Genomic DNA, 16,036 nt, shown 5'->3' with positions numbered 1-16,036 from the left:
TGGGTTAAAGCCTCTTCCTTTGACTCAGGTCATGATCCCAGGGTTCTCTGCTCACTAGGGAGCCTGCTTCCCTCTTTCTCTCTGCCTGCCTCTGCCTACTTGTGATCTCACTCTGTCAAATAAATAAAATCCAAAAAAAAAAAAAAAATCAGTTCAATTTCTATACACTAGCAACAAACTGTATGAAAAAGAAATTTAAAAAAAATCCTATTTATAATAACACTAAAAATAATAAGACACTTAGGGATAAATGTTACCAAGGAGGTAAAACACCTGTATACTGAAAATTATAAGACATTGGTGAAAAATTTTGAAAAAAAAAACACAAACAAATGGAAGGCTATCTCATGTTCTCAGATTAGAACAATTAATACTGTTAAAATGAACATACTATCCAAAGTAATCTATAGATTCAGTTTGCAATCCCTCTCAAATTTCCAGTGTCATTTTTCACAGAATTAGAACAACCTTAAATTTGTGTTGAACCAGAAAACCCCTGAATAGCCACAGCAATTTTGAGAAAGAAGAACAAATCTGGACACATCATACTTCTTGATTTAAAACTATATTATGAGACTATAGTAAATAAAATATTATGGTGGGGCATAAAAATTGATGTGTGATTTGGGTTTTTTTTTTTTTAGATTTTTAAAAAATTTTATTTTAGTTTTTCAGTGTTCCAAAGTTCATTGTTTATGCACCATACCCAGTGCTCCATGTAATACGTGCCCTCCTTAATACCCACCACCAGGCTCACCCAATCCCCCACCCTCTCCCCTTCAAAACCCTCAGTTTGTTTCTCAGAGTCCACAGTCTCTCATGCTTCATTGCCCCCTCTGATTTCTCCCAATTCACTTTTCCTTTCCTTCTCCTAATATCCTCCATGTTATCCCTTATGCTCCACAAGTAAATGAAACCATATGATGATTGACTCTCTGCTTGACTTTCTTCACTCAGCATAATCTCCTCCAGTCCTGTACATGCTGATACAAAAGTTGGGTATTCCATGTTATTCTTTATACCCCACAAATGAAACCATATCATAATTAACACGGAGGACATTGGGAAAAGGAGAGAAGTGAGTTGGGGGAAATTGGAGGGGGAGACAAACCATGAAAGACTGTGAGTTCTGAAAAACAAATGGAGGGTTTTGGAGGGGAGGAGGGTGGGAGATTGGGTCATCCTGGTGGTGGGTATTAAGGAGGGCACGTATTACATGGAGTACTGGGTGTGGTGCATAAATAATGAATCTTGGAACACTGAAAAAAATAAAACTAAAAAAAAAAAGTTGAGTATTCATCCTTTCTTATGGAGGCATAATATTCCATTGTATGTATAGTCCATATCTTCTTTTTTTAATATTTACTATAAATATTCAAAAATTTAATGATTTTTTAAAAATTTTATTTCTTTTCAGTGTTCCAGAATTCATTGTTTATGCACCACACCCAGTGCTCCATGCAATACATGCCCTCCATAATATCCACCACTAGGCTCACCCAACCCTCCATGCCCCTGCCCTCCAAAACCCTGTTTGTTTCTCAGAGTCCACAGTCTCTCATGGTTTGTCCCCTCCTCCGATTTCCCCCAACTCACTTCTCTCCATCTCCCAATGTTCTCCATGTTATTCCTTATGCTCCACAAGTAAGTGAAACCATATGATAATTAACTCTCTCTGCTTGACTTATTTCACTCAGCATAATCTCTTCCAGTCCTGTCCATGTTGATACAAATGTTGGGTATTCATTCTTTCTGATGAAGGCATAATACTCCATTGTATATATGGACCATATCTTCTTTATCCATTCATCCATTGAAGGGCATCTTGGTTCTTTCCACAGTTTGGCTATTGTGGACATTGCTGCTATGAACACTGGGGTACAGATGGCCCCTCATCTCACTTCATCTGTATCTTTGGGGTAAATGCCGAGTAGTGCAATTGCAGGGTATCTCTATTTTTAATTTCTTAAGGAATCTCCACACTGTTTTCCAAAGTGGATGCACCAACTTGCATTCCCACCAACAGTGTAAGAGGGTTCCCCTTTCTCCACATCCTCACCAACACACGTTGTTTACTGTCTTGTTGATTTTGGCCATTTTAATTGGTGTAAGGTGGTATGTCTATGTGGTTTTGATTTGAATCTCCTTGATGGCTAATGATGATGAACATTTTTTCATATGCCTGTTAGCCATTTTTATGTCTTCTTTGGAGAAGTGTCTGTTTATGTCTTCTGCCCATTTTTTGATGCGATTATCTGTTTTGTGTGTGTTGAGTTTGAGGAGTTCTTTATAGATCCTGGATATCAGACCATTGTCTGTATTGTCATTTGCAAATATCTTCTCCCATTCCATGGGTTGCCTCTTTGTTTTGTCGACTGTTTCATTTGCTGTGCAGAAGCTTTTGATCTTGATGAAGTCCCAAAAGTTCATTTCCACTTTTGTTTCCTTTGCCTTTGGAGACATGTCTTGAACGAAGTTGCTGTGGCCGATGTTGAAGAGATTACTGTCTATGTTCTTCTCTAGGATTTTGATAGATTCCTGCCTCACATTGAGGTCTTTTATCCATTTCAAGTTTATCTTTGTGCATGGTGTGAGAGAATGGTCAAGTTTCATTCTTCTGTACATAACTGTCCAATTTTCCCAGCACCATTTATTGAAGAGACTGTCTTTTTTCCACTGGATATTTTTTCCTGCTTTGTTGAAGATTATTTGACCATAGAGTTGCAGGTCCATATCTGGACTCCCTACTCTGTTCCACTGGTCTATGTGTCTGTTTTTGTGCCAGTACCATCCTGTCTTGGTGATCATAGCTTTGTAGTAAAGGCAATATGACGCCCTCAGTTTTGTTTTTCTTTTTCAACATTTCCTTAAGCAATTCAGGGTCTTTTCTGGTTCCATACAAATTTTGGGATTATTTGTTCTAGCACTTTGAAAAATGCTGGTAGAATTTTGATTGGGATGACATTGAAAGTATAGCGTGATCTGTTTAATCAAAAATGACCAATGAAAACAGATCCAATCATAAAAATAGATCAAAGCAACAGAATAGAGGACCCAGAAATAAATCTGTACATAATTGGTCAATTAATTTTCAACAAAGGAACAAAAAACAGACAATAGGGAACGAATAGTTTCTTCAATAAATAGTGTTGAAAAACTGGAATTCATATGCAAAAGAATTAAATTGAACTCCTGTCTTTTACCTTTCACAAACATCAACTTGAAAAAGATTAGACTTAAATGTGAAACTGAAACTGCAATACTACTAGAAGAAAACAAACAAAAGAATATTTCTTGACATTATCCTTGCAGTTATTTTTTTTTAAATTAATACGACAACAACAGCACAGGCCACTAAGCAAAAATAAACAAGTGAGACTGTATCAAACTAAAAAGCTTCTGCACTCAAAGGAAACAACAAGAAAATGAAAAGAACCTGTGGAATGAGAGGAAATATTTGCACAATATATGTTTGACAATGGGTTCATATTTAAATATATATAAGGAGCTTACACAATTCGGTAGCAAAAAACCCACAAATAGTCCAATTAAAAAATGGGCAAAGAAACCTTCAAAAAGGTTGCCCAAATGACCAGCTGATATGTGAAAGGTGCTCAACATCACTAATCATCAAGGAATAAAAGCAAAGCCACAATGAGATATCACCTTATACTTGTTAGGATGTCTGTTATTAAAAAACAAAACTGAAAAAAAAAAAGACAAAAAAAAAAGAAAGAAAATAGCAAAAACAACATGTTGGTGAAGATGTGAAGAAAAGATAACCTTTGTTAGTGGGAAAACAATATGGGTATTCCTCAGAAAACTAAAACTAGAACTGCTATATGATCCAGCAATCCACTTCTGGGTATGTATCCAAAGGAAATGCAATCAGAAGAGATGTTTGCACTCATGTTTTTTGCAGCATTATTCACAGTAGCCAAAGTATGAAAGCAACCTAAGTGCTCATGGATGGATGAATGGATAAAGGAAATGTGAGATAGATGTACACTTGAATATTATTCATCCTTTAAAAAAAAAAAGAAGAAGAATCATGCCTTCTGTGATAACATAGATATCTCAGAGGCTAAGTGCAGTAAAACAGAGACTGAGAAAGATGCTGCATATTGTTACTTACATGTGTAATCTAAAATCAAACAAACAAATGTATAGTAGAATCATAGTTGTCAATGGACTGGGGGTAGAAAAAGAGGAGATGTTGGTCAAGGGGATACAAGCCTTCGGTTACAGGATGAATAATTTCTGAGGATCTACTGTACAGCCTGGTGACTATAGTTAATAATACTGTACTGTATACTTCAAATTTGCTAAGAGAGTAGATCAATACACACATGAAGGTAACTACTGAGGTAATGGATGTGTTCAGATTGTCAAAATTTCATAATGTACATGTATATCAAATAATGTTGTACACTTTAAATATATATAATTTCATTTGTCAAAAACAAAAAGCCTCCCCTGCCAAACACACACACAGACATACATACACAGAAAGCAGACCAGTCTTATTCAGAATAAGAAGTGAAATTCTTTCAATAAGCTCTTTCACAAAACAACATGGCATTGAGAATTGGTTAAACTACATATTTAAATTCAATTTGCAGATACAAGGTGTACACTTAAAAATCAGGTGCATTTCTAAAAACAGGTAATGTACAATTGAGAATCAAAAACTTTTAAAGTACCATTTACAAAAAGCTCCAAAATAACTGAAATACTTTGGTATAAATATAATAAAGCATGTATAGGATCTGTATACTTAAAATAACAAGACATGTACTAGCAGATAAATAATGTCTGTAATTCAGCTAATTATATTTTAGCTAGGATATTAAATAAAGCTCAATAAAAGTTTAATAAAAATTAAAAAAACAAAACAAAAAAAACTACATATTTAAAAATTTGAAATAACCTTGGAAAAAATTGGGAAATTACTTATTATTGCATCAATCAGCTTTTAGCTGTGTCAACAGCCCTACATTTTGTCTCCAGTAATGCTTTTCTATACTATCGTATATGTATTTTTTTTTCTGTTTGTATTCTGTATTACATTTCCAGATGTGTTTCATTTTGGGGTTATTGTGTAAACAGGGCCCTAAAAGAATCAACTGTGTGTGAGGAAAACAGTATGATGAACCAAAATAAAAATAGTATTCACTTAGGTAGCATTTGTATAGGCAATATTATGGATAGCAATAAAATTCTTATAAGAATATACATTTTTGCCAAAAAGGAAACTGGTCCCCTTGCATCCCAGCCCAAAACAAACTTTATTGGATTATTATTTTTAAATTTCACATATCTTATTTTTTTCTAGGTTCTGCACATTTTTTTTTACTTTTTTTTGGGGGGGGGCTTCTAGGATATCATAAACAGCAATAGTGTCACTAGATTTTGGAATAGGTGTAAGAATAAATATATAGGCTACAGAAAGCACGCACAAAAGCCAATTTCTTATTGATTTGATAATCTGTGGTTGGTTTCACCATTATATAGTGATTTTGTTGAATATCATTGTGCTCATAGGATTGTGAAATTTGGCATGTCATTTGTATCAAAAGTGTTCTCTGTCTCATTTTAAATAGCAATAGCTATATATTAATCACATAACTCTATATGGAACCGTATTAACTGCAATACAAAACTATCTCCACCAGCATGACTCCTAGTTTTGGAAGAGTTTTGAATGGATTATGTTGATGTCCATAGAAAGATCAGAACTAATAAAAGAGCTAGTTGGCATTAATCACTCTCTTCTCTGCAATCCCATAGTACTTTATTAGTTCTTAATTTAAGAACTTAATTCATTGGGCTTTGATTTAGTTTACTTTCTCTGCAGGCTCATCACCTCCCACAAACTGTGAGTTTCTTATATGGTGTCCTGTTCCACTCATCTTTCATATCCCACATCTATTAGTAATTGTTCACATATTAAATGGCTATAACTCAACAGAATACTTTTTTTTTTCCTTTTTCTTAGAGTGTTCTTTTTAAATTTCTTCCAGAAATTTGGTACAACTGTATAAAAGTGAAGATGACACAGAAATTTCAAAGAAGATTAAAACCCACTGGACTTCTTTGGGCCTAGAAGATGTACAGTTTGCAAATTACTCTGTGCTGCTTAATCTGGCAGGCCCTTCTGCCAGCTCCGTGACTCTGCGCAGCAGCAGCCAATGCTTTCATCCTAATGGCCAGCCCTGCAGTGAAGAAGCCAGAACCCATAGCAGCCAAGATCTGCTCTACTCATATGCAGCCTACTCTGCCAAAGGAACTCTCGAGGTAATATGACCATTTGTCTCTGTCATTTATAGTGAAATGGAATTAGAAAACAACAGCTTTCATCTAAATTGAACTAACTGGCAAGATGCAACATAAAAAAGTAACCATTAAATGTTCTCAGTGTGGAGGTGCCAGGGAAGGGGAAGGAAGATTTGGATTGGCTGACCTTTTCTCTTGTCATGTTTTGGAAAATGAAAGCATGATAGAAGACTTTAATTCCAATGCGTTGAATATGTGATCGAGTTATTCACATTTTTCTTAGTTGGTATAAGACATGTTCATTTTATTTTGGGGGGTTTGGAAGAGGCAAATTTTAATGGATTTGTATGGACATAAGGGATAGAAATGAAGGCAGTTGTGTTTTGAGATCCTGTATACACCTAAGTAAGGAAGTGGCAAATCCATGTGATTATTCACGGATTTAGGATTTGAAATATAGTGCTCCTGCTTTCTTGACGGAAAACACAGGAGATAAGGAGCCAGGTATAGATTATTGCTTTACTGTTTCTAGCTTAACTAGTTTTTTGGCTGGTGCTGAAGGGCATGCCTTCCAGAGCCACATACATGAGTTTCAAATCTCAGTTCCCTAATTATCCACTGTTACTTACCTAACTAGGGCTGAGTTCCCTCATCTCTGTGATGGAGATAAAGATAGTTCTAGCTTTATAAGGTTGTTGTGAATATTAAACTAGTTAATATATGGAGACCTTGGAGAACAGAGCCTAGCCCACAGTAAGGACAAAATACCAGTTAGATACAGTATATAATTGATCCTGTTTCCTTATTTAGGAACATTTTCTGTCTCCATGTAAAAATACCATTTTAATAAACATACTTAGTTTTTGTTTCACAAACCTTTAGATTGCCTCATTTAATACAAATGAAATGATTATATGTTTCTGATTGTTGTTAATTATTGGCATAGCTTTTTCAGACTGTTAACTCTGATTAATACATTAAGTATTTAAATCACTTGAAGTTATTTCACAGATACATTCAATGTTTTTGTTTTTGTTTTTTGTTTGTTTGCTATTCATTTTAGAGGAGAGTGGGGAGTGAGTTCTTTTACTGGTGGTTTAGCGTTTGCACTCCGTTACATCATTCTCTGACTTTTAGTAGAGGAACTGTATATAACTACTACCATGGAAAGCCTTATTATTAATTAAAAATTAATATAATATTAAATGTCTGCAGTATTTCTAGGGCAGGACTCATGTAATTTGATTTGATTGATATATTAGTATTTCTGGTTAGGCTATAATGGGAGAGAGCCTGCCAGCACCCTTTTGTTGGTTCAGAAGCTCTAGTCTCAAGTCAAGAGTCTAAAGTTATCCCACAGATTTTCTTCAGACTCCCCAACTTTCATTAGCCCCCACACATTTCCAGCACCCTCTCTATTCCCAAGTTGATTTAGCCCAGTAATCTCCTTGCCTTGAAAACAAAACAAAACATGTCCGAAGCACAGAACAACAACAAAACCCTCAGGGGCTTGAGTGGGTCCTTGGAATACATTCCTCAACTATTTGCTTTTCAATTTGCTTTGGCAAATTACTATTCCTTGACCTAGGTGATATGGAAAAGCTGTAACATCACAACTTGCATCCCTCTTTCCTCAGCAGGGCCCTCTGATAATCTGCTGGGCCATTGGATTGTTTTTTGTGTGTTTCTTTGTAGCCACATTTCTGAGAATTTTCTACACATTTGTCTCATCAGTTATAAATGTTTCAATTTTCATTGTTGCATGTAAAAGAAACCAAGGTCTACTATAGAATCATAGAACTACTTAAATGCCCTTGAAAACACAAGTCATTTTGGGACCATCTACCACTTATAAATGCTGTAAAATCTACCATTTTTAATAAAGAAAGATTTGAAGAAGCTGCTAAAAGGGAAAAATAAACTTTGCTGGTGATGTAGAAATATACTCTATGGTTGAAATACAGACCGAAATTAAAGGTAATAATGTTAAAGGAATTAAAATGCAATTATGGGTAAAACAAACACCTTGTATTTGAAGAACATAATTTGAGAAATTAACCATGCAAATTAGATGAAGGCACTAACGATAACTATTTTTAGAATTATATTAATAATTCAAATCTATTATACTAAGTACATAATAATTTAAATATTTATATCGATAATCTTATTGATGTTGATTTTTTTAAATTTAAAAGATATTAGCATTATGATTTTCAAAAGCAAAGTAATTTCTAGGTGACTACTTTATATGCATGTAGAATATTTGCATATATTTTATATATAAGTTTTAGACTGATGTATTATTGAAACTCACATATTCTAATTAATAGAGTGCGGGTGATTTTCTGTATCTCTTCAGACCACTCTTAATTAAAATCAAGCTTGAGAGGTTGCTGATGATGATTCAGGCATACCTACTTTTTGATCTTGAGTACATTGTATTTGCATGAATTTCTATCAGGCTCAGCCATTAACAGGTTCTTAAATTATTCTAGTCTGACTGCCAGCAAAGCTCCCCACTACTTTTGCTCTTGACAAGGTTATTTGTAGAAGAGGAGTGCCCCTTTTCTTTGAGGAGCTGTCATGTCCATTCATCATATGACCACTTTGTATAAGCTTCCAATTCTTGCTTTCTGGTAACAGTCTAAACAGCATTTGTGATATCTGAGATCTACTTTGAAAACCTACTTAGTGCCAGCATGATGGATGGTGTACTTTGCAACTTCTTTGTAATTCATTGTGTGCTAGAAAGGTGACATTGTTTACCCCATCATAATGACAGGTGGGTCAGTAGAAGGGTCCTAAGGAGAGTTGTCCTGTCAGATGCAAAATACATATTAAAATGGATACATAAATAATTTAACATGAGTGAGGTTAGCTTCAGGGAATAAACAGTGATTTATATTTTTATTAAAAGATAAATATCAACTATAATATCATCATACTGTTAAAGACATTGGTAGTGAGTGCTGACAATGTCTAGTCAGTCTCATAAATAGAATATATGGCCATATGTAATTCCTGTGCAATTATTTCTTTTGTCCTTTGTGAAACCCACACAGATGCAGAAAAGCAAAGGAAACGATTAATATTTAATATAGGTTGGTGATATTTGAGTCTAGTATGTTTATATTTTTGAGCAGAGAATTTGTAAATATACTTCACGTAAATATACTTCATAGATTTGGGGATTTTTTTCTGTTAAGTATTATTTTGTGTCTGCAAGTAAAAACAAATAATATAATTTTATGGAGAAACTTATTTTCAGCAACTCATTAGCCTTCTACAAGATAGATTGTCATCAACACATTTACCACTTATCTGTTTCTCAGAGATCCTAGAGTTGCACCCTGCCTTATTAGCTACACAACTGTGGGTTGGTCATTTTAGTTCTCTAAGCCTCAGTGTTCTTATCTGTATAGGGGGAAAAATAATAGTACCTTAGTTGGTTGTGGGGATGAAACGATACAAACCATGTAGAGTGCATTGAGTGCACTTAGCACTCTCAAATTGCTAGCTGTTGTTATTATGTGATATAAAATAAACACATTTAAATGGGAGGAATTAAAATATGAGAACTATACAACATGATTTGGAAGTACAAACATATCATATTGTTGAAATGTAATCTTCCTGTCTTTTGTTTAATATGACAAATATTAATCATTAGGGAGGAAAATGCCTTGTTAAGTATGAATGAATAATAAAATACATATCATATCTGATCATTTTTAAATTTAAAGCTAAAAGCTCAAAGAAACTAAGAGTAAATATTTAATTTTTGAATGCAGAATGAAAATTCATGGCAACATAGGCCTGAAGAGCATTGCTTGTCTTCCTTTTGTAAAATATCAAGCCATAGTATAATACATGAAATCTAAACAGTATGTCAAATTGTATCAAGTAGTCTTAAAGAAAAAATAAAACAACTGCATGGAGTCCTTGGAGAACTTGTGTCTATTTTCTCATATTTAGGAAAACTTTGTCTTTCTCTTTTAATATTCTCAAACAAAAGCAAAATTATCGAGTGTTATGGCAAAAGACAGGGCTGTATATGTTTGGCTATGAATGCTTCCTATTATAGATTTAAAAAAATTACCAGAAAGCTAAATAAAGGGAATAGAGTGGAATTGCATTATTTAAATTTTTGTTGTTTGGGTAAGAAGATGAAGCTACTGTCTTACTAACAGAAAAATGTGATCTTGGTACAAGCAGTTTTTCAATGTTGAAAATGACTTTGCATTTTATTTGTTTCCCTTCTTTTTTTCTTATGGAATCCATCTTTTGGTCAACAGTCCACAACTATGAGATAAATGGGTGTGAACACACTTTTATATAATGTTGTTATGTTTTAAAAGTCTGCATAAAATTTTTTGGCCCAATATGATCTTCTCTTTTTGGTTTCTTGAGTTTGTGCATGAACCAACTTAGTTAACAAAACAATTCCATAATTACTGCTTTTTTATTTGAACATAATAACCATGAGTTTAATTTCCACATATTAAAGTACATTTTTTCCTGTATTTAAAATTTAGACAGAAGCATTTACAAATACAGAAGTGACCTATCACAACATGTTATCCAGAGTTAAATCATTTGTTGGAGAGGTTACATCTTCTATTTGGGAAAGAGAACAAAAGCCCATTTTACGAAATAAAAGTTTTGAAACAAAGATAGTTGAATTTAGCTAACTGGTTAAAGTGCAGTGAAATATCTTTCCCTCTTCATTAAAACAAATATGGCATTTTTAGTGAGAAAGTGTTTGACTACAAAGTTCTAATTTGACTAAAGTTATTTCTAAGGATTCTGAATCATCATAATTAAGTGTTATTTGACAGAAAATTCTAGGTTGGCATTTTTATTTTTAGTTTTGACATTATTTAAAGCATGCCACTTACCAAGTTAAGTGATAATGTAGCATTCTTAGCAAATTTAATTTATATTTTAATTTCCATAAAGTACTAGTATTTAAATATGTACCTTATGAATAAAATTTACCTAATTCCAGTAGGTGCTGTGAATTCGATTTTTTCTGAACTAGAAAGATCTATGGAAAAGTCAATCCTGAGGTTTATGTGCTATTTCAGTACACTAATGTAATTGATTTTAAAAGAAACAGAATTCTGTCACATTACTTTCATGGCCTCCAGGAAGAATTCTCTTGAATGAATTTGCAACTCCTTCAATATTCTTACCTTAATAAGTTGAGTATCATTTATTAAATAAAGTGCCCTGTGATTATTAACTTGTTTTTCCTGTCTCACTAATATAAAAAACATTCAGCAGTCAGCAAATACATACTGGATGCCTCTTAAGTGCCATTTACAGGGGACAAAGTGATCAGTAAGAAAGTTCTAGACACTGTCCACATGCAGCTGACAGTCTAATAGCCACAGTTCGGTAAGCAATTGTAAACTGCATGTAAATTGAAACTGCTGTGAGCACTAGAAAGATATTTAAGTATTCTGAACTCTAGTTTCCTCATCTATAAAATTGGCAGAAGTACCTCCCAAATATGAATGTTGTGAAGGTAGACTGAACACAACAGATATGACCTCCTTAGTAAAATGTCTAGCACAGAGGACATAAATTGTTAAGTATTGATTTTCTTTTTCCCCTATATCATGTCATAAACCTGTGCCCACTTCAGTCCTCACCGCCCTCCCTTCCTCTCTCTCTCTCAAAAGCCCTGTGTTCAATTTCCAACTTTCTAATAGCTGAGGGTTTTCTGTAAACTCCTCTGGTCCTCGTTTCTCTCTTGCTTTACCCACCTCTTCCTTCCTTCTACTTCTTACTCATTCTACTTTGCCAAGACCTAGGCACCAGCTGCAACCTAGATCTCTCACGGATACCTGCTTCTTTTTTTCAGCTACCTAGGAAAGCCCTGAGTAATACATTGCTCTACCATGTAAAAGGCCAGGTTCAGGTGCCCCAGTGGTGTGCAGAATGGTTCAAGTCAGCTTGTTCTGGCGAACGGAAATCAATTCTGTGAATCTTTCCCAATTCTGGTTTAATATTTAAACCACAAAATTTATAAATGCTAAACATCAGGGAACCCCCTCCCCCAACATACACACTGAGATACATTTTACTAACATACAACTTCCCTGCACTCAATATGCAGCAAGAAACTGTTTTTCCAGTTACAGTATGACCACAAAATTAGGGTAGGGTACATAAAGCCAAGAAAAATACCACAGAGACCACTCAAAAGTCAATAACAATATTGTAAGGGGCAGAGAACTTCCTTCTGGTTTCCATCTGAAAGGGGAAGCGTTTTAGATAAACTTTACCTTTCATACAGAACTAAAGGAAGATCTAGAGCTAAGTTCTTTCCAAGAATTCCCTCAAATTATTTGTCATATATAACCTCTTCTGGGATACTTGGAATATTTTGCAAAATAGCAACTGATCTCCCATCCTCTTTCTCAAGCAACTGAGCCTGGTCCACCGGGCTTCCTGCCTGGACTCTCAACATAGTGACCCTGCATCTGGATTGCCCTCCACCCTGAGGCCAGGAGGCATGGTTGTTGAGTCATTCCAGGTTACTCATCTCCAAAGCAATTAGCCAGTGCCGCTGCTGCTATTTTTTATTTCATTTCAAGGATCTTATTCCTGGTTTATGGCAGGGAAACAGAGTAAATAAGTTAAACATGTGGAAAGTGATGAAGTTGCAGAAATTCTCATAATCAGTTATTGCTGATATTCATGGAAATGTCAATGGAGTAGGATTAACCTCTTTTACATTAATTTATGGTGTCCATTCTCATGATGAGAAGGAAGAATCTAGATCCAGTTTCTCTAGACTATTTTTGTTTTTAGGACTTGTCAACTGAATTGAGCCAAATCTTCTTTTCAATTTATAAATATTTTTAAGTCTCCTTTTTGGTAAAAGCAGACCAACCATCCAACCAAAATACTCTCACCCCTCTCAGCGGCATGTTTCTCTTGCTCCAAACTGTTGTATATCACCTAACTGTTGTTTTTTCCTTCATTGATAAATTATCTGAAATGCCATCCCCATCTAATCTCTACCCCATAAGTAGAAAATCAATAACTCCCTATTTCAACATTTCAGTGTTTTACTCCTTAACATATTCAATGTCTTTGTTTCATTTGATCGAGCTCGTCACTCATTTGTTCTTAACTTCTGCCAAAAAAGTTTTTTCCCCAGGTGAGTGCATGGCTTCTCATTGATTAGATATGATCTCCATAGCAATGCCTAACCTGACAACCTTATTAAAATAATTCCTTATCACCCTCTACTATATTACCCCTTCCTTATTGTTGTTAGAGCATATCATAACTGAAAATCTTCTGATTTGTTAGTGTCTTTGTTTACCTTTTTATAGTTGACCTAACAGGAGAAAGTCACCAGAGCATGAAGGCACCTTTTGCAACTCATTTTCTTCTGTAACTTCAGAAACGAAAATATAACTTGACACATAATGTTGTGGTCATCATGTCAGCAAGCCTTGCATTTATTATATCACTGTAGCAAATACTTTTTCCAGCAAGTGTATATATTACAGTAAAAAAAAAAAAGTGATAAAATTGACAAGCCACCTCTTTATCTGATCTTTTTCACCAACAACAGCAAAATGGATTTGTGTCTCATGCTTAATGCTGGATTCAGTTAGGATGTACTATTTCAGCACACTAGCTGGTATCTCTTCTGATTGGTTAGGAGTGCATTTTAACTGATTAACACTTGCATCCAGTTATTAAAGATTTTAAATAGTTAAATATTGTTTAAATAATTTATAGTTTTTAAATATTAATAATTATTTAACATTAAGATATTAAATTTTTTCTATAGCTCCCTACTTATGCCAACCCCAGTTGGTCTTCATTAACTAGATTACCATCCTGAGAAGGAGTTTGAAAAAGCGGTAAATGATTAGTGATGTCTGCCACAGGAGTGGGAGGAAGCAGCATTGATTTTCATGCTCTGGTATGGTGTGGTTTTCATGATAATATCCATGTGATGGAAAGCCTTTGAACGAACTTGAAAAATAAAAGTACTAATACAATTCTCTGAATTTTGAAATCTTCATAAATATTAATATATTAATGCCTTCTAGAAAAGACAGAGGTAAACATGGGAGGACGTTTTGATTTTACATGTTTTTAATAGACATGAACACTAATTTGAAGAGGAGTCAAAGCTAGATTATGTAAGATAGTAAATTTCTGAAGTAAAACTTGTATTGAGGTGACTGGTATTTCTGATGACACTGTATTTTGTCAGTATGTTGGGTTTACCATTGCCGACTCTGAGTAGAAAATTACTGTTTTAGTCAAAGCAACAATGCTTTTCAAACACTCTGTACATTCAGAATCTGTTAGAGAAGAGCTAAGAGGATCCAGAGTGATTGATTTGGTTGAAAATGTCAAGTCTGAAAAATTTGAAAGCATACACCATTTCATAAGCGTGAATAATTTTTGCTACCTCAAGACAGAAGAGAAAATTGGCACTAGATTGTTCATCATTGTGTAGCACAGGCTACCCACAGGTGGATGGCCCTGTTTAGTCTTCTCTGACCTAGTTATTACCATGATAGTTCTATTTTTTTTTAAATTTATTTAGCTGACCACAGAAAATAACAGTTCTATTCATTTCTCTTAGTTATTCCTTTCTGTTGCTTCTGATCAGGATAGTCTCACCATTTCTGTGTAGAAGCATAAAACCACTAATATAATAGAATATCACTTTTTAATGTTTTGAGTTTTTGTTATTGCTAATTATCTGGTTTATGATTCCTCCTAATCACTTATTTTGCCACAAAAGATAATTGTATTTTAATATACAGTGGTTATTTCTAAACTGTGCCACTTTCTCTCTTAGCTACTACCACTATCTACTGTCATTTCAGTACTTTAAAATCTTTAATGAAATGTAAAATATTTGTTTTTTGTTACAGTTGCTATCATTTTATTTTTTTGTTATTAATCAAAAATTAATGCATAGAATTTAAATAAAAATTAATGTTTTTCCCCCAGGTTAAGTAACAATAATAATAATAATTAAAAAAAAAAAAACAGAGCTAGTCCATTTTACTTTGCACTTCTCACTTACTTCCTCCTATGTGTCAGGGAAGTCCTCAGTGGAAAAGCTGGTGCATACAAGTGAATAGTTCAACAAGTACATGGGTTCCTGCTCATTTGATGCTTTCTAAAGGGATTAGTCAGATGTAACTTACCCCTTGGTATTTGGACATAAATTAAACATTGTACCTCAACTGTTTGACTGGATGATTTTCTAGTGTGACAGAACACATACTATAAGAAAGGTCCATTGTAGAAACAAGAATGTGTGGAAAGAAATGGCTTGACATTTTATCATATCATTGTATATTGATTTGTGTCTTAGAAAAATTCAATGTGCTTTCTTGCAGCTGTGATTTTTCAGTTTGCTTTAAGGTAAATAGGAAAGGCTTTCAGGAAGGACCTGATTCAAAGACATCTTTTGAAGGCAAAAAGATACATTTTTATTAGTACTGGTCAAACCATGAGAACACTGATTTCTTTAATTATTGATTTTTAATGCAGAAGCCAAAATAAATTTGTATAATGATGCTGAATTGAAGACTATTTTTGTGAAAAATGAAAAGAAAGACCCTCTTATGTGTTAAAATGCTTGAATCTATCGATGTGCTATTTAAAGAAAGATCATTGAAGAGCTCTTTAATTAAAACTGCCATTATTGAGGCAAGCTATTGCTGTTTTCCAATAATGTAAACTAGTATTTTTGTAA

The 16,036-nt window shown here is 34.1% G+C and overlaps 1 protein-coding gene across 5 annotated transcripts in view; it reads left to right on the top strand.

Moving 5' to 3' along the window:
• NAALADL2 (N-acetylated alpha-linked acidic dipeptidase like 2) overlaps positions 1-16,036 on the top strand; it is a 1,363,661-nt gene that overhangs the window by 810,062 nt on the left and 537,563 nt on the right. For all 5 annotated transcript variants that reach the window (XM_059163440.1, XM_059163438.1, XM_059163439.1 and 2 more), the window contains one exon: positions 6,024-6,297. In XM_059163440.1, the coding sequence (XP_059019423.1) occupies positions 6,024-6,297 (274 nt within the window). The remainder of the gene's footprint in view (positions 1-6,023; positions 6,298-16,036) is intronic.

Source organism: Mustela lutreola, chromosome 2, assembly GCF_030435805.1.
Source record: "Mustela lutreola isolate mMusLut2 chromosome 2, mMusLut2.pri, whole genome shotgun sequence".
NCBI lineage: Eukaryota > Metazoa > Chordata > Mammalia > Carnivora > Mustelidae > Mustela > Mustela lutreola.
The sequence above is the reverse complement of the archived record's forward strand: the minus strand, read 5'-3'. Positions and strand labels throughout refer to the sequence as shown.